The sequence below is a fragment of the Crocuta crocuta genome, unplaced genomic scaffold (genome assembly GCF_008692635.1).
Source record: "Crocuta crocuta isolate KB4526 unplaced genomic scaffold, BGI_CrCroc_1.0 scaffold72, whole genome shotgun sequence".
Taxonomy (NCBI): domain Eukaryota; kingdom Metazoa; phylum Chordata; class Mammalia; order Carnivora; family Hyaenidae; genus Crocuta; species Crocuta crocuta.
The window spans coordinates 3,427,519-3,451,154 of record NW_027529427.1 but is presented as its reverse complement, the minus strand read 5'-3'; the positions used below and the strand labels follow the sequence as shown (position 1 = coordinate 3,451,154).

At 43.8% G+C, this 23,636-nt stretch overlaps 1 protein-coding gene and 1 pseudogene across 1 annotated transcript in view; one reads left to right on the top strand and one right to left on the bottom strand.

Annotated features, from left to right (window-relative positions):
• The first annotated feature begins 14,096 nt into the window (after nt 1-14,096).
• LOC144227422 (large ribosomal subunit protein eL29 pseudogene) lies at nt 14,097-14,561 on the top strand (annotated as a pseudogene).
• Nucleotides 14,562-23,349: 8,788 nt separating this feature from the next.
• The window catches only part of ANO2 (anoctamin 2), a 328,305-nt gene continuing 328,018 nt past the window's right edge, over nt 23,350-23,636 (bottom strand). Inside the window, exon 27 of the mRNA XM_077759020.1 lies at nt 23,350-23,619. Within this exon, the coding sequence (XP_077615146.1) occupies nt 23,350-23,619 (270 nt within the window). The remainder of the gene's footprint in view (nt 23,620-23,636) is intronic.

The following is a 23,636-nucleotide window of genomic DNA, read 5'->3' as shown; positions in this document are numbered from 1 at the left end:
ATGGTAGGGAAAAAGGCAGAGTCCTAAGGAAAGTGCATTCCACACCCAGTCGCTGAGTGTTAGAGGGAACCATCTGGCCCAGGATTAGTGATCTCTGAGGTTGGGGAGAGGGCAAAAAGCACACACCAGACCCTCTCTCCAGGGGTCTTATTATCTAAGCAGGGTTGGGTCCTATAGTTTCCTGGCTAACATCATGAGCCAATGTGCTATAGAAGAGAAAACATTGGATGTGGTGGTCAAGGTAGCCAGCTCCCTACTCACTGTAACAAGGTAGGTCCTTGCACCTCATCTGTGAAATGGACATGATAACTTTCTGCCACCATCAGATCCACAGAGGCATGGAAAGCCAGCTTCCATAATCCAATGATCAAACTTGCCAACAAAGGGATTTCCACTAAGTATAACCAAAAGTATATTCCAAACCAATATGTCAGAGTATTGTAATCAACTGTCCCAAGACCTCAGCGTCCTGGAGCCACAGATTACAAACACTGAAAGGAACTTGAAAAGTTGTTCTAGAACCACCTTCTTCTAGAACCACCTTCTCATTTTCTAGATGAGCCACGTTTCATTCCTGAACACTTAGATCAATTGCTGGGACCTAAGCACCAACAATAAGGTATAAACAGAAGTTATAGAGTGAAGCTTCCAGAAACCTCCTAATAAAAGGAAGCCCCTTTACTCCTTTCTCCTTAGAATAAAGTGATGGCTGGAACCGAGGTCACTGCTGAGATGACCTTGAGGAGAGAAGCCTGGACAAGTCCTCTGGATCCTGAAAAGGAAGCCTTGGGTTTGTTCTAGCCATCTGCCAGCCATGCCCCTCCCCACGCAACAAGGAATGCCCCCTTCTAGACCACTTTGCTGATATCCAAGACCACAGAATTTTCAGACTAAATCACACCAAGCCCACTCCCAGGGCAATGTGTCCCCTTCTGTGGGTCCCAAGTATGGAATATGTCACTAGTGTTGACACCATTAAGTATCTGGATGCATGATGGTCAAGGAAGGCCTCTCTGAGGACGTAATGATTGAGCGGTGACTTGAATAAAGTAAGGGGACAAGGCATGTGAGAACCTCAGGCACAGGAACCTCAAGTACAGAGGCTTTAGGTGAGAAAAGACTCATGTGTCTTGTGAAGCTGTGGGACCTGACTCTCCAGAAGCTGGCACCACAACATCCACTCAGAACTCATGAAAGCCAGCCCATGCCATCAGGGTATATCCCATGGTGGCTGTGGAATTCCATCTCCTAAAAACAATTTTGAGTCAGGTAAATTCTGAATTTAAGTTCTACATAAATTATCCTTTTGATCCCTCTCAAATGTTCTGTACACCATTCTCAAATTTACCAAAGCTATAATGACACCAGCCTGTGGTTGGCCACCTTTGGCCATGAGCAATATGGTACCAGAAGGCTGGTCTGTATTATCTGTTCCAGTTTCCATTCTCTCTTTCCTGGAACATGGTTTCCTTTCATCTTAGACTAATTTGTTCCAGGCCCTGGGCTCATTCGCCCATTTGGTCTTTGGCATACCAGTCTGGGATGAGTTTGATATGGTTCCTGGCCTGGAGGCAGGGGGATGAAGGAGGTGACCTCCAGAGGAATCCACAAACCACGGGAATTATCAGTGTGTGTCTGAGGCATTTCACCACCAACCAGGCCAGAGTTTGGCCCATTTTAGCATCTGAGAGTTCTTTCTCAGTAGGAGGGGGAGATGGGGAAGGAAATGAATTAAGTGTAGGCAGGGAGAATAGTGTGAGTGCTGTCCTCTCCCACAAAAGATTTATTGCACAGAGAAGATAGCAGGTGTTCATTAAAATAGATTTCTTTGTCTATTATGTGGTGTTGAGAAAACATAAGTTGCCTTCAATGCAAATGCATCTTAGCCACTCAGTCACCCTCATAAAGGACGTCAACTGGCTCAGAGTACATTCACGAGAATATGATAAAGGCAGAGACTCTCCAGGGCTTTGGGGATGTGATACAGAGCCAGCTGTGGTTAATACATGTCCTGAGATCAGATTAGAAATGATAATTACCTCTTTCTTTAGGAAGAGACTAGGATTTGGGGAGGCACAGAAGGAACACAAAGAATTGGAGACATACAAAACGTTGCATTTGCTACAGTCTTTTCAGGAAATCTGGAAGGTCCGATGTTTCTTGATAAGATTTCCACAGAGAAGCCAACTTGATAGATGCCAAAGGCTTTCCCATCTTGGATTTCACTTATGTTCTGGAACCAAGGCAAAGGTAGGCAGCTACCCGCTTGTTTCCTTTGGAATGAACTCAGGCAAATTCCTCAGGGTTTGTTTATATTGGCCGCCTGCAGGGACTTAAGAGCCTGGAGGCAAGAGAGAGCAACATCCACTAAGAGTATCTGAGCAAATTCCAGTGATCCTAAGCTTCTGATGAGGAGTTTCTGGGTGGGGTGGGGTGGAGGGCAAGTGGAAAGTGAGGAGACTTCCAGGACTCAGCACCCAGGAATTGATACTTCTATGCAGAGATATTCAAACATTTTGTGTTTGGAACAGCCTGGACAACTACTGAGTCCTGAGGTCCTTTGGCGTGACAAATATCACTCCAGTATTTACTTCCAGGATCATAGGGAGGACCAGAAGGCCTCCAGGGAGTAGCTGAGGTGGCCTGGAGGTAAAGTTGGGGAACTTGGGGTTAGGGTGAGGCAGTGGCTATTTATAATCTAATAGAAAATTATTTGAATACTTTAGGCCTTAGTCTGGCCTTGCTGGTGTGTCAGTGAAGTATGGGCTCTGTTCCTCTGAGATGTGGCTGTGGAGAGTGCAACATTGAGGCATGGAAAAGGGAGGGCAGTGGCAGGTCATTGTTGCTTTCCAATGAAAGCCTCATTGCTGACCACCTTTTATTTTTTTTTTAATGTTTTTTTATTTATTTCTGAGAGAGAGAGAGACAGCGTGAGTAGGGGAGGGTCAGAGAGAGAGGAAGACACAGAATCTGAAACAGGCTCCAGGCTCTGAGCTGACAGAGCCCGACGCTGGGCTCGAACCCACAAACCGCGAGATCATGACCTGAGCCGAAGTCAGATGCCCAACTAACTGAGCCACCCAGGCATCCTGCTGACCACCTTTTAAATACTCCAACCCCACATTGCTTCTTATCTCCCTCCTTCCATCCATTTCCACTCTCCTTCTTTACAGCAACCAATCTCACTGAATGCAGACTATGTGTCCAGGGACTGTGTGAGGCTTTGGATCCTAGAGAGATTAACCGTTTTCCTTCAGGGAAGTCAAGCCCACGGGTGAGCCGTACCTACCCTAACACCAGGCCTGCTGCTGCATAAGCACGTTTGTAGTGGTTTTGTGATAGAAGACTGAGGAGCAGGGGATTGAAGAGAGTGCTGTCTGAAAAACAGCGTAGAGAAAAGGCTGACCCTTTGGTGTGTGCAGCCTTTAGTGGGAACCAAAGGTCAGGTGTAAAACCATGGGTTTTCTGGCAGTACATCAGAAATGAGTATTCCAGATGTAGCAAAAGCTTAGGAAAGGAACATGGGAATATATAAGAGATGACAACAGATGAGTTTGGCCAAAGTAGAAAGTTTATATAATTAAATAATGGGGGGATGGGGGAAGGCTGGAGAAGAAACCTGATGGCAGCATGGCAGAGGAAATAGCGTGGCCTTTAAGAGAGGCCTGAGTTTCAGGCACATGGATGGCTCAATCAATTAAGTAACTGTTCATGATCTCACAGTTAGTGAGTTCAAGCCCCACATGGGGCTCACTGCTGTCAGCACAGAGCCTGCTTTGGATCTTCTTTCCCCCTCTCTCGCTGTCCCTACCTTGCTTGTGCTCTCTCTCTCTCTTTCAAAAATAAACAAACATTTAAAAAAGACAAAAGTGGGTTTTACTCATGAATATATTAGCTAGGTGTCCTTAAGTGAATTAAAGAGTGTCTTAGAGCACCAGGTTTTTATCCATTAATGGGATTATTGTTATGGGTCTTTGTGAGGATTATAAATAATGACTCCAATGTGCCCAGTCCAAAATAGTCCCAATGAATGGTTTTTACATATGTATATATCCAGCCCCCTCACATTCTCTAAACGCTTTCGGATCCCAGAACCACCATGTGTACATAATCCCCCTTGTGGAATGAAGGGGGTAATTGTAAAGTGTTTGTGGAGGGAGGTGTGGAACGGTGAGCCTGGGCCAAGTGGCCATGACCATGGTGGACCAGGAGTCTCCTAACCTGTCCTATAAAGCATCACAAAAGGGCAAGCCCAGGGACAAGGGACAAGACTGATGTAAGCTTGAAGGAGTATTCCTGGGTGTAAGAACTGAGGGAAGGGCAGAGATCTCAGCCTGGTGAGGATGGCACAGGCAAAGAGAAAGGTCAGGCCCTGGCTGGGCATCCTATGGAATCATGGGCCATGTGGAGGGTCAGGCAGCTGGGAGTCATTGCTCCCGCTCAAACATAGGGATCACGTGACTTGAAGAGTCCAGGTAGATACTCAGTGAAGCTTTGCAGCCTCTGTTGTTGTAGTAGTTGAATGAATTGATAATCTTCGCATTGTCCATTACTTGACACCTCTTTCCCATCCCTTTCATCCTCCCTACTTTAACTCCCTTGTATATATAATAGCAACTTTAAATCTCTCTTTAGAGTGGGTGATCTATAAAGAAAAAGAAATATCTTCTGTTTTTAAAAATCTCTTTCCCAGTGAGATGTGCTTTTATTTGACCCCTTACTTTCCAAATGGCATGACACTGCCCACATTCCCCAGCTATAAGGGGCAGAGAAATGGCTACATAATATCTTTTCAATATAAACTCTCATGTGAATGGGCGCTTTGATGTGCATCTGATTCCTCATTTCTGCCCTTAATGAAAATAGATTTGAAGTGCAGACTTTCACTGATAGACGGAAGGTACTTTTCAGAAAGCCCATTCNAAGGGGGAGAAGAAGGGCGGAAATGGTGGGGGAAAGGGAGAGAGGCAAACCATGAGAGACTCTTGAATGCTGACAAAAACTGAGGACTGATGGATGTGGGGGGGAGGGGGGGATGGGCATAGAGGAGGACACTTATGGGGATGAGCACTGAGTGTTATGTGGAAACTAATTTGACAATAAACTATTTGTGAAAAAAAAAAAAAAAAGAAAGAAAGAAAGCCCATTCTTGGTTGCCAGTTCTCTAAAGGTCCTTTGGCATTTTCTGATTTCGCGATCCTGGAAAATAATTGGCTCCATGTGGCATCCTGAACAGGCAGTAGTATAATGAGAGTCACCATGTTGGATTGTAAATGTGCCGTGATGCTATGAAGTAATCATCCAAAGATCAGTAGAAAAGCCAGTTTTCATCTGAGAAGATTTCAGTCTTGATGATGAAGCATTTCAATCCAGAAGTCTACCCTGCTCTCTTTTCTTTAGAAGACATTTATAAAGAACCACTCAAGGAAACCACAATAACCATGAAAAATTAGTTTAGATTAATGCATTTTCTGAAAATCATGGTCTAGCGACTGAAGCTTATACTTGGGTATCACTTGATATGTTTTTAATGGAGTTGGTGCAATGTTTTCAAAAAACCACGACGTCAAAGCAAGGCATTTGTCGTCAAAGCAAGGCATTTGTTTTAAAAGCCAAGGCACATTAACAGAAGTAGGAAGGAAAGACAATAATTCTTTAGTGCATCCTGGCCAGTGACATTGCATTTGAGGTCTCCCTCAATAGTTTACTCATCTGGAAACCCAGCCCAGAATGAAGTTTAGCAAACGTGCTGATGTCAAGAATGCTAACCAGCCCGTGCCAGGTACTCTGCAGAGATCATTCCAGCACTCAAATACTCCATTTCCTGGCATCTGTGACACCCTCTTGGAACTCTGACATTAGGTTCACTGTTGGCCACAACAGCCTCTACCAATGGATCTTATACTGGACATACATTTGTCTTAGCTGTTGATGATGATGTTTGTCTTCTTAGAAATGAGGGCGTTTGTTACAATACCACTCCTTGATATGAATCTCATGCTCTGCAGCCCTGAGAAGGAGGGAGGGCAGATATCATTTCTATGCTCCAGATGGAGAAAGAGCTCAGAGAAATTGGAGCTTGCCCCACTGAGAGAGTGGGCACTAGAACCAAGTCTGGCTCTAAAATGGAGTGCATTTTCCATTAGAGTACATTGTCTCAGCATCATATTAGACTCTGTCCCCTGAAAGACTTTACTCAAACACAGACAGCTGAAAAATGTACCTTCTCGCTTCTCACCAATGAGTGGTTATCAGCATAGGCTCTGGAGGGAAGACAGACTGTAGTTCACTCCAGCTCAGCCACTTCCTTGTTTTGAACTCTTGAGTAGAGGTAAAGCTTCTCTGAGCCTTGAATTCTGTATCTGTGTGTGTGACAGAGTGCCAGAATCCCCTGCCATGACCCCACATACCATCAATGTCTGCCAGGTCAGATTAGAGGCTCTAGATCCAGTGAAGGCTGACCCAAAGATTTCCTTCTGTGTGACAAAGAATTTCACAGAGTGGAAGGAGACTGCAAGGTTCTGTAGCCTTAGACAAGCAAACCCTTAGATTCAGCTTGGGCTAGAGGGAAGATTTTCTCTGAAGTCCCCAACTGAAAATCCCAAATTGGCATTTATCACAGTGGATCAGTGAGGCAAGAAAGACCCCAGGGGCTCAGAAGGGATGTCCCTGTGTGGAAGCGGTGTCCGAGGTGGTGAACGTGACTTAATGCAAAATCCGACCATTTCTGTGGAAGGGATGAGCCTGGAACATGTGCGGCGAGGCTGAAAGCACTTGGGGATCCAGCCCCTTCTGGCACAGTGAGGCCATATCTTGGAGCCCATGTGTGTGCCATGATTTGATATGATCAGAAGTCTGTTCAGCAAGGGTGCCCATGTTTTTTTTTTCTTTCATAGTTTATTGTCAAGTTGGTTTCCTTATAACACCCATTGCTCATCCCAACAAGTGCCCTCCCCCATGACCATTACCCCCCTTCTCCTCTCCCCGACCCCATCAGCCCTCAGTTTGTTTTCAGTATTCAAGAATCTCTCATGGTTTGCCTTCCTCCCTCTCCCCCACTACTTTTCCCCATCTCCTCCCCCATGGTCCTCCATTAAGTTTCTCCTAATCCGCATATATGTGAAAACATACAGTATCTGTCTTTCTCTGCCTGACTTATTTCGCTCAGCCTAACACCCTCAAGGTCCATCCATGTTGCTAGAAATGGCCAGATTTCATTCTTTCTCATTGCCATATAGTATTCCATTGTATAGATAAACCACATCTTCTTGATCCATTCGTCCGTTGATGGACATTGAGGCTCTTTCCATGATATGGCTATTGTTGACAGTACTGCTATGAACATTGGGGTACATGTACACCTATGCATCAGCATTCCTATATCCCCTGGGTAAATTCCTAGCAGTGCTATTGCTGGGTCATAGGGGAGTTCTATTGTTAATTTTTTGAGAAACTTCCACACTGTTTTCCAAAGGGGCTGCACCAATTTCATTCCCATCAACAGTGAAGGAGGGTGCCCATTTCTCCACATCCTCGCCAGCATCTAGAGTCTCCTGATTTGTTCATTTTCACCACTCTGGTGTGAGGTGGTATCTCAGTGTGGTTTTGATCTGCATTTCCCTGATGATGAGGGACGCTCAGCATCATTTCATGTGTCTGTTGGTCACTGGATGTCCTCTTTGGAGAAGTTTCTGTTCATGTCTTCTGCCCATTTCTTTACTGGGTTGTTTGTTTTACAGGTGTGGAGTTTGGTGGGTTCCTTATAGATTTTGGATACTAGCCCTTTATCTGATATGTCATTTGCAACGATCTTTTCCCATTCCGTCGGTTTTATGGATTGTTTCCTTTGCAGTGCAGAAGCTTTTTATCTTGATGAGGTCCCAATAGTTCATTTTTGCTTTTGATTCCCTTGCCTTTGGGGATGTGTCAAGTAAGAAATTGCTGCAGTTGAGGTCAAGGAAGTTGTTTCCTGATTTCTCCTCTAGGGTTTAGATGGTTTCCTGTCTCACATTCAGGTCCTTTATCCATTTTGAGTTTATTTTTGTGTATGGTGTGAGAAAGTGATCTGGTTTCATTCTTTTGAACGTTGCTGTCCAGCTCTTCCAGCATCATCTGTTAAAGAGGCTGTCTGTGGGGCGCCTGGGTGGCTCAGTTGGTTAAGTGTCCGACTTTGGCTCAGGTCAGATCTCATGGTTCATAGGTTCGAGCCCCGCATCAGGCTTTGTGCTGACAGCTCAGAGCCTGGAGCCTGTTTCAGATTCTGTGTCTCCCTCTCTCTCTGCCCCTCCCCTACTCATGCTCTGTCTCAAAAATAAATAAACTATAAAAAATTAAAAAAAAAAGAGGCTGTGTTTTTTCCATTGGATACTCTCTCTCTTTGTCAAAAATAGTTGACCATACATTTGTGGGTCCAATTCTGAGTTCTCTATTCTATTCCATTGGTCTCTGTGTCTGTTTTTGTGCCAATACCATACTGTCTTGATGATTACAGCTCTGTAGTAGAGATTAAAGTCTGTGATGGTGATACCTCCCGTTTTGGTTTTATTTTTCAGTATTACTTTGGCTATTCGGGGTCTTTTGTGGTTCCATNTCTTCTAGAAAAATTGAAACTTTAACTTCTTTGCCAATTCTGATGCCTTTTATTTCCTTTTGTTGTCTGATTGCTGACGCTAAGACTCCCAGCACTATGTTAAACAACAGTGGTAAAAGAGGACATCCCTGTCCTGTTCCTGATTTCAGGGGGAAAGCTCTCAGTTTTTCCACATTGAGGATGATGTTAGCTGTGGGCTTTTCATAGATGACTTTTATGATGTTTAAGTAAGTTCCTTCTATCCCTTCTCGAGGGTCTTTATTAAGAATGGATGGTATATTTTGTCAAATAATTTTACTGCATCTATTGACAGGATCATATGGTTTTAATCTTTTCTTTTGTTAATCACATTGATTGATTTNTCTTTCTGTTGCTTCATTATTGGTGTATAAAAAAGCAACCTATTTCCGTACGTTGATTTTGTACCCTGTGACTTTGCTGAATTCATTGATCAGTTCTAGTAGGCTTCTGGTGGCGTCTGTCGGGTTTTCTATGTAGAGTATCATGTCGTCTGCAAAAAGTGAAAGTTTAACTTCTTTGCCAATTCTGATGCCTTTTATTTCCTTTTGTTGTCTGATTGCTGACGCTAAGACTCCCAGCACTATGTTAAACAACAGTGGTAAAAGAGGACATCCCTGTCCTGTTCCTGATTTCAGGGGGAAAGCTCTCAGTTTTTCCACATTGAGGATGATGTTAGCTGTGGGCTTTTCATAGATGACTTTTATGATGTTTAAGTAAGTTCCTTCTATCCCTTCTCGAGGGTCTTTATTAAGAATGGATGGTATATTTTGTCAAATAATTTTACTGCATCTATTGACAGGATCATATGGTTTTAATCTTTTCTTTTGTTAATCACATTGATTGATTTGCAAATATTGAACCAGCCCTGTAACCCAGGAATGAATCCCATTTGATCATGGTGGATAATTCTTTTTATGTGCTGTTCCATTCAATTTGCAAGTATCTTGTTGAGGATTTTTGTATCCGTATTCGTCAAGGATATTGGCCTGTAGTTCTCTTTTGCTGGGCCCCTGGCTTAGGAATCAAAGTGATGCTGGCTTCATAGATTGAGTCCAGTAGTTTTCCTTCCATTTCTATTTTTTGGAATAGCTTGAGAAGAATGGGTATTAACTTTGATTTAAATGTCTGGTAGAATTCCCCAGGGAAGCCATCTGGCCCAGGGCTCTTATTTGTTGAGAGATTTTTGATAACTGACTCGATTTCCTCACTAGTTATGGGTCTGTTCAGATTTTTCTATCTCTTCCTGTGTGAATTTGGTAGTGAGTGTGTGTTTAGGAATTTGCCCATTTCTTCTAAGTTGTCCAGTTTGTTGACATGTAATTTTTCATAGTATTCCCTGATGATTGCTTGTATTTATGAGGGGTTGGTTGCAATAAATCCATTTTTCATTCATGATTTTGTCTATTTGGGTGATCTCTCTTTTCTTTTTGAGAAGCCTGGCTAGAGGTTTGTCAATTTTGTTTATTTTTTCAAAAAACCAACTCTTGGTTTTGGTGATCTGTTCAAATGTTTATTTGGTTTCTATATTGTTTATTTCTGCCCCGATATTTATTATTTCTCTTCTTCTACTGGGTTTGGGGTGCTCTTATTTGCTCTCCTACTAGTTCCTTTAGGTGCGCTGTTAGATTTTGTATTTGTGCTTTTTCTAATTTCTTGAAATAGGCCTGGAGTGCAATGTACTGTANTTTCTGTTTGTGATTGTTTTATGTATTTGGGTGCTCCTGTATTCGGTGTGTAGACATTTATAATTGTTAGCTCTTCCTGATGGATAGACCCTGTAATTATTATATAATACCCTTCTTCATCCCTTGTTACTGCCTTTTCTTTAATGTCCAGTTTGTCTGATATAAGTATAGGTACTCCAGCTTTCTTTTGACTTTCAGTAGCATGATAGATATTTCTCCATCCCCTTACTTTCAATCTGAAGATGTCCTCAGGTCTAAAATGAGTCTCTTGTAGACAGCAAATAGGTGGATTTTGGTTTTTTATCCATTCTGCTACCCTATGTCTTTTGATTAGATTATTTAGTCCATTTACACTCAGTATTATTATTGAAAAATATGAGTTTAGAGTCTTTGTGTTCTTTGTAGGATTCATGCTTGTAGTGGTGTCTTTGGTATCTTGTGTTCCTTGCAACATTTCCCTCATAGAGTTCCCTTAGGATTTATTTTAAGAGTGGTTTAGTGATGATGAATTCTTTTGATTTCTGTTTATTTGGGAAGACTTGTATCTCTCCTTCTATTCTGAATGACAGGCTTGCTGGATAGAGGATTCTTGGCTGCATATTTTTTCTGTTCATCACATTGAAGATTTCCTGCCATTCCTTTCTGGCCTGCCAAGTTTCAGTAGACAGGCCTGTAACCACTCTGATAGGTCTCCTTTTGTATGTTAGGGTCCTTTAATCCCTAGCTACTTTCAGAATTCTCTCTTTGTCCTTATATTTTGCCAGTTTCACTGTGATATGTTGTGCAGAGGATCAATTCAAGTTACATCTGAGGGTGTACTCTGTGCCTCTTGGATTTCAATGTCTGTTTCCTCCCCCAGATTGAGGAAGTTCTCAGCTATAATTTGTTCAAGGACTCGTTCTGTGCCTTCCCCTCTCTCTTCCTCTTCTGGAATTCCTATGATATAGATATTGTTCCGTTTGATTGTATTACTCAGCTCTTGAACTCTCCTTTTGTGCTCCTGGATCAGTTTATCTCTCTTTTTCTCAGTGTGTTCTTTTTCTGTAATTGTGTCTTCTAATTCACCTATTCTCCTCTCTGCCTCTTCAATCCATGCATTGGACACCTCCATTATATTATGCACCTCATTTATAGCATTTTTTAATTCATCACAACTATTTTTAAGCTCCATAGTCTTTGTAGCAATAGCTTCTCTGATGTCTTCCATGCCTTTTTCAAGCCCAGTGATTAATTTTATGACTATTGTTCTAAATTCTTGTTCAGTTATGTTGCTTATATCTGTTTTTGAGCAGTTCTTTAGCTGTCATTTCTTCATGGAATTTCTTTAGAGGAGAGTTCTTCTGTTTCATCACTTTGGCTAGCTTTCTGTCTCTTGTTAGTTTTAAAAGCTTGTTATGTGCTCTGCACCTGTGAGTACTGCTATATTAAAGAAGGCTCATTGACTGTCCAGGGCCTATCTGTTCAGGAAGTTTTCTTTGAATGGTGTCTCTTGGTCTCTCTTGTTGAGACTTTGGTTATTTTATTTCTCTACTCTTAGTGGTATTTGGGACTCTCCACCATGTGTATTTTGGCTTGTTTCTTAAGGTAGCCCTGGAAAATAAAACAGACGAATAAACAGGGAACAAAGGCGCACAAACACACAGACAAATCCAGCAAACAAGCAAACTGAAAGGGAAAAAGAAAAAGAAAAAAAGAAAACAAAAAAGAAAACAAAAAACAGAAAATCCCGAAAGAGAAAGGACAATCTAAAAGCATAAAATCAGAATTTCCAGCTACAAATAAAGAGCATGGTATATGTAGTGCTGATGGAAGAGCATATACAAAGAGAGAAATGATAGGGGCAGGAAGAAAGCAAAATTGGACAATGTCCAGGAAGAGAGACTAAGAGGTTTAATTCAGAGAAAGAAAGAGGAGAATATGGTAGGAACCAAGGAGAAAGAAATGAAGATAATGTTACTCAGAGAAACTACATAGTCTGATTACTACAGTGAGAGAGAGAGATAGAAAGGTAGCAGTGGAGGTGTAGAGTATACATCTACAGAATGAATCAAATGTGACTGTTTAAGCAAACCAATGACCAGGGTGCCCAGTCCAGCAAAGAGGAGGGATATGAATGAGACAAAGGAAAATATATCTAATAGAAAGAATTGATCTAAAATTAATCATGGCAGTGGATCCATGCTGGTCTTGCCCTGGCTCTGGTAAAAAAAAAAAAAAAAAAAAGGAGGTCTCTACCAGGGATGGGCATGATTTCGTGTAGGCAGGTAGGCAGGTCTTAGCCTCCACTGCGGTCCCCAAGGCTGCTCCCTGAGGTCCAACCTTGGTGGTTGTGGGGAGAAAAGTGGCGGTGCCCCATCCCTTCTTGAACCAAGCATTGCAAATCACTCTTTTGGGTCCAATCTCCCTGTGCCCAGGCATAGCCAAGGTGGGCCGTGTTCTATGTTCCAAGCCCTGCCTCATTTCCAAGTCTTAGTCCACAGGCTTTATTGATACCACCTGAAATATAATCCTGCAGGCTGGGCCACTTCCTGCCGGGGATCCAGCTGGGAGAGCAGCAGAGCAGTTTCTCCTGGTGCCGCCTGGGACCGGGGCACCCAGCCCAAAGTCATCACCACAGCTAGAAATAGGATCACTCTCCATCCCAAGCCAAGGTTTTTCTCTTCTCCAGGGACAGTTCTATGAGCAGTTTCAGATTCTCTTTCTCTTCCCCTCAACTCTCCGACGCTGCCCGCGAAGAGGGTTCCCTCCCCTCCCTCCATGTCTCCGGGTCCCAGCCTGTTTTTATCTTCCCCAGTTCGCACTCACACACATATGAGGTTGTCTTCTTAGTGGACTCTGTCTCTTTTCCTCCTAGACTCCTGCGGTTCAGTGTGCTATGGCTTCAGGCCTTCTCTGTTTGACAGATGGGGGTGAGCAAAATGTACAGAGCTCCCTACTTCTCTGCCATCTTGCCTCCCTCCAAGGGTGCCCATATTGAGTGGCAAATTCTCCAATGGTGCCCCATGTGCACACTAGCCAAAGAGGACAGAATACACCCCTGCCATCCCTTCAAGGGGTCCTTGAAAGCCCCCTTGGGGTGGATTATGATGCGGGAACTTGGAGGAGCAAAGGTAGGAGGTCTCAGGAGGGAGATATTGATGGTATCTTACTCCAGCTTTATTAAAAATTATGTGGGCACTCAAGTGATTAATGGGAGAAAGACATGCAATCCAAGTTGGTGGTGTGGCTCACCTTCATAAGTATAAGGTGGGGAGTAAAAACACTTTACAGGAGGTTATAAAGATTAAGCAAGGTAATGAGTGTACAGTTCTTAGCACAACTGGCTCCTAGTGAGGGCTCCTCGGGCGGTGATTATCACTACTGTCACTATGAGTATTGTCACTATGATTATGTGACTCTATGGGCTTCAGGCAGTGCACCCAGAGCCAATGGGGTTGTGAGGGTGGTGTCATGATGTCAAATAAACACACGCTGGAGTTTGAACCCCAGGATTAAAGCCCCCATAGCTTCAGTTTCAGGGGCCAGTGATAAGAGGCAACTTTAGAGTGAGGCTTCTCCCAGGGGAGCCCAGGATCTATGGAAAGTGGAGGCAACACGACTTCCAAAATGTATGGAAAATTCATTCATCTCTTAGAGCTTATATATGAAAGAAACTTGAGAGAAGCTTTCCCAAATTTGACAGTAATCTTAATATTCAGATGAAATCACCAATAAGCTGTACAACTGAAAAAAAAAACCTCTCTAGGTTCTTATTTTCTATCAGAAATAAAAAGCACAGTCTGAGGTGCTTCCATGCAGACATGGCCAAGTCCGAGAACCACACCTCCCACAACCAGTCATAAAAATGGCACAGGAATGGCATTAAGAAACCCCACTTACAAAGATATGAATCTCTTGAGGGGTACACCCTGAGTTCTTGAGGAACATGTGCTTTGCCAAGAAGCACAAGAAGGGCCTGAAGAAGATGCAGGCCAACAATGCCAAGGCCATGAGTGCATGCATTGAGGCTATCAAGGCCAAAGACGTCAAACCCAAGATCCCAAAGGGCAGGAACCACAAGCTTGCCTATATCCCTCATCCCATCCTGAGGAAACATGCTCATGCCTGCACTGCCAATGGTTTCAAGTTCTGCAGCCCAAAGTCTAAGGGCCAAGGCTCAAATAAAGACCCAGGCTGCAGCTGCAGCTCCTGCTGCAGCTCAGGTTCCCAAAGGTGTGCAGGACCCTTCCAGGCTCCAGCATAGAGACTTCTGTCTGCCAGTGTGAGGACAGAAGGACTGGTGTGACCCCCTTGGTTTCTATCTGCAGGGGCTGGTGTCCTCCTGTGCTATTGATACAAATACACTTGTGGCAGGATCCGTCCAAAAAAGCAAATGTTGATCAGCTTTGTTAGGGGAAAGAGTGAATTACCGTTCTCTTTCCTAATTGAAAACCCTGTTATGAAAAGCAATTAAAGAACACATGACTAAAGATGTTGAGGGAGCAGTACTGTAATATAAAGGTGAGTGAATCAGTTCATTAATAAAAAAATAAAACTATTTGTTATGGATTTAGTCATGTTTGTGGTTTAGCCTAAAGTCTGTATTTTGGAGCTTTTCTTTTCATGCTACATAGTCAATTTTGTACTTGATTTTATTTTATAATTTTGAGTCCCTTTTCTTGAAGAAGGTCCCTAGAATTGCAGAAGCTTCTGGACCTACAAAACCAGGATCTGCCCATGTTAATCATACTACCTACTTTTGACATAACGATATTGAAAAGTATTCTACGTATGCTGCCCATTGACACAGAGAGGAGCTTCAGGGAACTTTCCGGAAGGAGGCGGAGCCATTGAGAAGACAGATAAAGAGAAAAAACCTTGCCCTATGAAAAGATAGTGAGCGATCCAAAGAGACAGGTGGAGTATAGTGAGGTTGGAGCTGAGGCAGTTAAGAAAGCCAAATTTGAAGTGTTAAGGCAAAGACTGAGAAAAGTTTCTGAGTGTAGTAGGAATGAGGCCCATAGAAAATGGTAGAAGAGGCATATTTTAGGGGCCTCATCTGTTTCTCAACTAGCAGCCTCACTCAGACCAAGCAAATGTGGTTCTTGATAGAAGTTGACACATGCTCTCTGAAGAATTAGATGCAGGCCAACCAGAGTCCATCATGCTGGGAGAAAACTAGGAGCAGGTTATGATGTGGGATCCATGTCAAAAGTCTGCCTCCTTCCCTTAGGGCCTATGGCTTCATTCCCCTAATTGAGGAAGACACCTTGGCTTGGAAGCCTCAGTCCTCAGATCCTTGCTCTGTTAGACAGACAGGAAGTGAGACAAAGGTGGGGCAATAAAACATGAAGGTTCTTGAACTCATATGTAGAGCTGTCTTTTTGAATTCCCATCTGGCTTTCACCTTGCACTTCCTTTCTGCAGATAAAGCTGCACGCACCATGGGAAGGGCAGAAGAATAAGTGGGTTCCACAGCATCTGGGCAAGAGTCCTGGTGACACATCTGTCTTCGAGTCTGGTTTGGAAGGGGTCTGGTTCTGGGGACACTGCTATTTCTTGCTGTACAGAACAGGGAAGGGGAGCAAGAGGTTAGCCAGATGTGTAAATAAGGCTGCATTCTGAAGAAACATCTCTGCTCGTCTTCTAGAACTTGTGGCTAAGCCTTTAAGGATGGGTTCTACTCTCTGGTGCCCTCTGCTGTGACTGAGCAGATCTGATACCACTGTGGGTTGGGATAAGTGTAGAAATTCCAAGCAACACTTCCCTGGGCTGAATTGGGTTAGGTTACCCAAGACACAGATAGCTGGGGCTTGGGTTGTAAAAGATGAGTAGAATGGTAACATGGAAGATATGACTGACCATGCTCTTCATGTTTTCCATACCATGGTGAACCTGTAGAACTGTAACATCAACAACATAGGAATGGATGTTAGCGCTTGTCCAGTCTAACCTCTTCATTTACCAGCAAGGAGCATATCTTGGAAAATACATGCAGCAGGTAAAAAGCCATCAGTAGAACAGGAAATTCAGAAGAGTAGGGTCATGGGGGGTGAGGAGTAATCTTCACTTCTCTCCCAGATTATCCATGAAGGATCATAGAAGTGAGAGCTTGGAAACTGCTAGAATAATATAGTAGAGATTAGAGAAGGATTGCTTCTGAGGGGAAGAGGCAGAAGAAAAAAGTAACATGGTACTCCAGGGAGGGCATGCTCCTGAAATATGGAGGACCAGGACAAGGAGAAACATGTTGAGAAGAAAAAAAAAAAAAAAAGATGGTGGCAATGAAGAGAAAAAACTGGAAAGCCAATCCAAACCTTCAGTGTTTCCCTTCAGTGTTTCTTTAATCAAAAGAGTTGGAATGGCTATACTAGACTCTCTATTCCTGTACTAGAAGAGTACCTTCCAGACCTGAGAAACAAGTGATATGCAGACTGAATGTGACCATCTCATTTCAGGCATATTAAATAATGAAGCCTGCATCAAGACACATTCCAATGAAATTTTTGAATTCCAAGAATACATTTTAAAATCTTATTTGCACAAAGGCAGGAAGAAAAAAGAAATGTAAAAAGGAATATTATCAGTCTTATGCCAAAGGTTTTCCCTCTCAAACCCCAGAAGACCATGCATTAATTGCCACAGCCACAATATTTTGAAAGAAAGGTTGGTGACTCGAGAAAGGTAAATCCAGTCAAACCATCATTCCAACTAAAGAAAATTCCTGCCCATGTCTTTGGTCAGGTCCCCTGGGATGGGAGCTGGATACCTGGACTGTAGGAGGTTGACTCGGAAGTGTGTTCCAGAAGGACACCTGTGGGGGAAGGGGAAAGGTGGGAGGTAAGCAGAACAGGGCAGTGGGAAGAGCTGAGCTGCAATACATTTTGGCCATTCCATATGGAGCTCTGGGGCTCTTTATAATTATTTTGAATTGAGCCAAGGTGGGACTCCCCTGCCCGCAGAGATGAGAGGCTACCCCCAGCAGAGAAGTGGCAATGGCCCAGGCAACCCCCTTTCACTTATAGCAGTTCTGAGAGGGGCTTCGAACTGTGACCTTCAGAAGCTAGGGAGTGAGCAGCTCAATTCTGAAAGAATCTGGGTAGAATCTTTAACACTACATTGTTAAAAAACATTTTATCTGAAGGTATACTCTAGCTAACTAAGAGAAGACTGTGACAGTATAAAAAGACAGGAGCATTTTCCTAATTTATTTTTAACCTCAAGCCCTATTTGGCTACATATTTCAAATAACCATGGGCAGACTGGTCTCTGAGTTTTCCCATCTCATCCTTGTCCTTGCTTCTAGAATGTCTTCCACTTCCACAATGCCAGGTGGAATCTCCTACCACAATTTATGTCTGCTTAGAAGAGCACCTGATAAATTTCCCTCCCATCTTTCTTAACGAGGACTCATCTATTTACAAGGTTAGAACTTTGTTTTGGGTGCGTTAGCAAACCCAAAGGCTTTCATTTGTTTGGCAGAAAAGCAAAGTTCCATATGGCAAAATAACAGCCATTTTATTGAGGCATTAATGATGATTTTCTACATCTTTAAAATCCTTGCCGAAAATAGCACCTTTTTGTTTTCTTCCCCCAATCAGACAGGGCTGCTCTGGAGAGGCTATGAAAGGGGAGAGAGGGAAGGGAAGTCCACCTTTTCTTCCATGCTTTTTTCTTTATAGTGAGCACATCAAGAAAATAGCCATCAAAATTATTTATATAGGAGCATCTGGGTGGCTCAGTCGGTTAAGCATCTGACTCTTGATTTCAGCTGAGGTCATGATCTCACTCATGATCATGAGATCAAGCCCCACATAGGGCTCCATGCTGACAGTGTGGAGCCTGCTTGGGATTCTCTCTCTCTCTCTCTCTAAGTAAATAAACATTTAAAAATGTATATTCTTTAGGTAAATCAGCCATCAAGTGGATTCCATTTCTTTTTATTCTTAATAGGGAAAATTGATGAACCCAATGGTAAATACTGTTTGCTGCCGTGCCCTCCATCTAGAGCTCATGGCTGTTTCTCTTGGAGGTAAAAATTCAGATGATTTAAACTGTTTTATTTACATTTTACAATTTTTTGTAGTTTCTAAGTCTTCTTCAATGAGTATATATTACTTTTATAATAAAACAAAATAGATGCTTTTATAGAGCAATGTAAGTGACTGCACATATACCACGAGAACACGAACGAAGTCAAACTAAACTCAGACATTATTATTTCTAGAGAAAGGGCATAGGAAAAGGAGTGATATTTTTTCATTTCTTCAGTGTTTCAAGTGTTTGCTCACAATTTTTTGGTATTTTACTGTGAAATGTCAAAATTTATAATTTCCTTAAAGAGCAGAGGGTAGAGGGGTGGCTGGGTAGCTCACTTGGTTAAGCATCTGACTTCAGCTCAGGGCATAATCTTGAGGTCTGTGAGTTCAAGCCCTACGTTGGGCTCTGTGCTGACAGCTCGGAGCCTGGAGCTTGCTTTGGGTTCTCTGTCTCCCTGTCTCTCTGCCCCTACCTTGCTCATGCTCTCTCTCTCACTCTCAAAAATGAATAAATGTTTAAAATTTTTTAAAAAAAGAGCAGAAGGTAGGTTTCATTGTTTATTTTAAATTAGGACTGGGGATGCCTGGGTGGCTCAGTTGGTTAAGGGTCTGACTCTTGATTTTGGCTCAAGTCATGATCTAATGGTTCATGGGATCGAGCTCCAAGTTGGGCTCTGTGCTGAGTGTGGAGTCTACTTGGGATTCTCTCTCTCTCTCTCTCTCTCTCTCTCTCTCCCTCCCTCCCCCCCACCCCACCACTTCCCTGTTTGTGCTTTCTCTTGCTCTCAACATAAGTAAATAAACATTAAAAATAAATAAATTTGGACGGAACCTACCATCTCTCTACCCAGCCTAACAAATCCTTTGGGAAGTTCTTAGCCTAAATCCCATTTACTTCCCAGTTAGGCAGGCATTTCTGGTGGTCACACTGGTAAGGCAGGTGCTGAGATGATTTGAGCCTAGGGGTGGGGGCAAATCAGAAAATTCCTAATTCATTTGTAGTGAGAGAGAGGGAGAAAGCAGAGTCCTTTCAGGGTGGAAATGTATATTCTGGCAGATGGAATCTCCCTTCCTCTCCATCTAGATCTACCCTAGAGGCGCTGTCTGGCATAATCACTAGGGTACGGACTTTAGGGAGCACAGGCTTCCCTACCCAATCTGCAATCCCTTAATAGGAAGGGGTGGGGCAGGAAAAACAAAAAAGCAAAAGGCCCATTATGCAATGGAAATCAAATGGAGCCTCAACCCTTGCTACCAATCTCCTCTACTTTGCTTGACTTTTTCTTTTTCTCCATAGCACTTATTACCTCCTAACATACTACATAATTTATTTTCAGTGTTTATTGCATCTTCCTGACTCACCTACAAGAGGGCAGGAATCATCATGTCAAGTGATGTATCCCAGTGCCCAGTATGGAGCCTGGTACATGGCAGGTGTTAGGTATGTGCTTCTGAATAGCATTCAAAAATGACCACTGAGGGGCACCTGGGTGGCTCAGTCANTCGGAGCCTGGAGCTTGCTTTGGGTTCTCTGTCTCCCTGTCTCTCTGCCCCTACCTTGCTCATGCTCTCTCTCTCACTCTCAAAAATGAATAAATGTTTAAAATTTTTTAAAAAAAGAGCAGAAGGTAGGTTTCATTGTTTATTTTAAATTAGGACTGGGGATGCCTGGGTGGCTCAGTTGGTTAAGGGTCTGACTCTTGATTTTGGCTCAAGTCATGATCTAATGGTTCATGGGATCGAGCTCCAAGTTGGGCTCTGTGCTGAGTGTGGAGTCTACTTGGGATTCTCTCTCTCTCTCTCTCTCTCTCTCTCTCTCTCCCTCCCTCCCCCCCACCCCACCACTTCCCTGTTTGTGCTTTCTCTTGCTCTCAACATAAGTAAATAAACATTAAAAATAAATAAATTTGGACGGAACCTACCATCTCTCTACCCAGCCTAACAAATCCTTTGGGAAGTTCTTAGCCTAAATCCCATTTACTTCCCAGTTAGGCAGGCATTTCTGGTGGTCACACTGGTAAGGCAGGTGCTGAGATGATTTGAGCCTAGGGGTGGGGGCAAATCAGAAAATTCCTAATTCATTTGTAGTGAGAGAGAGGGAGAAAGCAGAGTCCTTTCAGGGTGGAAATGTATATTCTGGCAGATGGAATCTCCCTTCCTCTCCATCTAGATCTACCCTAGAGGCGCTGTCTGGCATAATCACTAGGGTACGGACTTTAGGGAGCACAGGCTTCCCTACCCAATCTGCAATCCCTTAATAGGAAGGGGTGGGGCAGGAAAAACAAAAAAGCAAAAGGCCCATTATGCAATGGAAATCAAATGGAGCCTCAACCCTTGCTACCAATCTCCTCTACTTTGCTTGACTTTTTCTTTTTCTCCATAGCACTTATTACCTCCTAACATACTACATAATTTATTTTCAGTGTTTATTGCATCTTCCTGACTCACCTACAAGAGGGCAGGAATCATCATGTCAAGTGATGTATCCCAGTGCCCAGTATGGAGCCTGGTACATGGCAGGTGTTAGGTATGTGCTTCTGAATAGCATTCAAAAATGACCACTGAGGGGCACCTGGGTGGCTCAGTCAGTTGAGTGTCTGACTTTGGCTCAGGTCATGATCTCAAGGTCTGCGAGTTTGAGCCCCTGGTCAGGCTCATGCTGATAGTTTGGAGCCTGGAGCCTGCTTACGATTCTCTCTCTCTCTCTCTCTGTCTCTCTGTGTGTGTGTATGTGTGTGTGTGTGTGTGTGTGTCCCTTCCCCATTAACACTCTGTCTATCAAAAATAAACATTAAAAAATGACAACAAATTTATGGGATAAAAGGATTGATAAGCTACATGAAGTGGAAGAAGCAAGCAAGACAGCATATACTGCATATTTGCAACCAAAATATAGATGTGCTTGAGAAGGAATTACAGTCTGGAAGGAAACACAACAATTGTTGATGTTGAGTATTAATTTGGGGACTGTGGGTTATTTCACTTCTTGTTTTTTTGATATTGTTTTTTATTTATTTATTTATTTATTTATTTTGAGGATGGGAGGAGTGTGAGTGGCAGAGGGGCAGAGAGAGAGAAGAATCTTAAGCAGGCTCCATGCCCAGTGTGGAGCCCAGTATAGAGCTTGATCCCACAATCCTGGGATCATGACCTGAGCCAAAATCGAGAATCAGATGCTTAACCTACTGAGCCACCCAGGCACCCCTTCATTGTTTTTTAGATTGTCTGACTTTTGGTGTGCAATTTCCACCTCTATGATCACATAAAAATGTGAACTTGAAAAAAGAAGGAAAAGAGGGGGTCCTGAGCCAGCTGCAGTCAGTGCAAAATGGATGTCTTGGTGCTGGAGGTGACCCCTGACCATCAGTGTGGACCATCACTACTTGCAGGAAATATCAACCCCACCCACACTGGTAGGAGTCTCTGGGGATATCCTCCTTCTTTTTATGGGCCTGGAATCTCCATGTCATTAATGCCCCTGAAGTGAAATTTTCCTCTTATCGGCCACTTCCCTCTCCCTGAGTTAGCTGAAGCCTGTTGTAAGATGATGCAGTGTTTTGGTAATACCATAGCTTGAATCTAGGCTAACACGGTAAGTTTGAACATTAAAGCGTGAAGTGGTTAAAACTTATTGTAGGACTACTGGTATGTGAGTGGCATGGGACAAGATTGTCTGCTGCTCCCACTAAAGTTGTATCTATGTCCTGGTGTCCCCATGAAAGAAGGGACTCCTTTCCAGGGCAGGAGTTGGAGGGAAGTGAGATCCTGCACGTGGCCAGGAGGACACAGAAGCCACAGGGAGCAGCAAGGATGAACAGCCCAGCACCCTGGGCCCTCGAATTACCATGTGTGCTGGAACAAGAGAACACTTATGTCTTCTCTGGAGTGTGGTCCTCCTAGAAGCTTCCATGCAGACACTGAGAATGACCTAGGAGGAACTGGGGCCAGGTCCCGAGGAAGAAGGCTGTGCAACAGGTTTCTGGACAGCGTGTGGGGCTGAGGTGTGTAAAGGATGGTGATGAACAGTGTTTGGCCTTTGCTTCCAACCATACTTGCAAATCTCACCCTCCAGCTCTGGGAGGAAAGATGTAACATCAGAACCATCTTGGGTCTGTCATTAATTCATATAGAAAATGGTAAGCCCTTTCCTCCCTTGCTTCCACATTTCCTGCCTCCTTTATCCCTTATGTTTCTTCAGAGCTCTTATTACTAGCTAAAATCCTGTTTCTCCCCAGAAAGTGAGCTCCATGAGGTGGAGATTTCATCTCTTGTACTCTGCTGATCTCTCATCTGAGTGTCTGGGATGTAGCAGGTCCTCAATATATATTGGTAGGAAGTGACAGAAAGACAGAGAGCCACAGACAAGGAGGCGCATCTTTATAAACAATGTTTCAATTTATTTTATTACTTTAAATCTGAACCTGCATAAAGTGATGGTTAGTTGCACAAGCTCAAAGCATCCCCATGACATGGAGACAAACCCAGGTTGGGACCTCTGCCACTCACCATCAACTCCAGTGGCCACAGCCATCAGCCCAGTGACTTAATTTGCACCCACTGAGGCTGTGACAGTCCCAGCTGCAAGCGACTCAGAGGGATCTGCTCAGGGAGCTGGTGGGAAAGGGTGAGGGATCGCTCAGGACGGGGGCTTCCTTCTCTCACAGCCTGTGGCCACCTGACAGGGGACACCTGAGGAAACGCAGGGAAGGTGCATGGCGCCTGGGAGCTCTGGGGTAGAAACACCCAGTTCTTGCATCAGGTCTCAAAATGGGGTGCCAATCCCTTAAAAGGATACAAAGAGAACCTAAAAGAAACTTAAGCTTGAAGTTCCTGAGAAGCAGCCTCATTTCTTTTCTTGCTTGTGCTTGCTCTCTCGCTCACTCTAACCCCTCTCTCTCTGCACAAACACACCTTTGCAAGACCCCCCTTAGGCCGGACCCCAGAAGACTCCAGCCAGCCCTCCTGTGCAGGCACACAGGTGTGCTCCCTGACGTCCTGGGCTGCTGCGGCGGTCCCCACAACAGGGCAGGCTTGCTCACACATTGGTGTGCTGCGAGGCAGAAGATGCGATGCTGCCCTGCTGGCTCCGGCCTGAGGGTGCTGAGCTGGCTGCCCGGCTCCTGCTCCGACGCCCCCCTCCCAGGCTCCTCGGGGCTGGCTCATCCATCAGCTTGAGTTTCTCATGCTCCTCCTTGAGGAAGAAGTCCACCAACAGGCCCTTCTCTTTCTTGATCTGGTCGCTGATGTCCGTGGGGATATCTGGGATCATCCAGTCCACAAGGACACTCAGGAACATCACGAGGTTCTGCCAAAAGCAAGGGA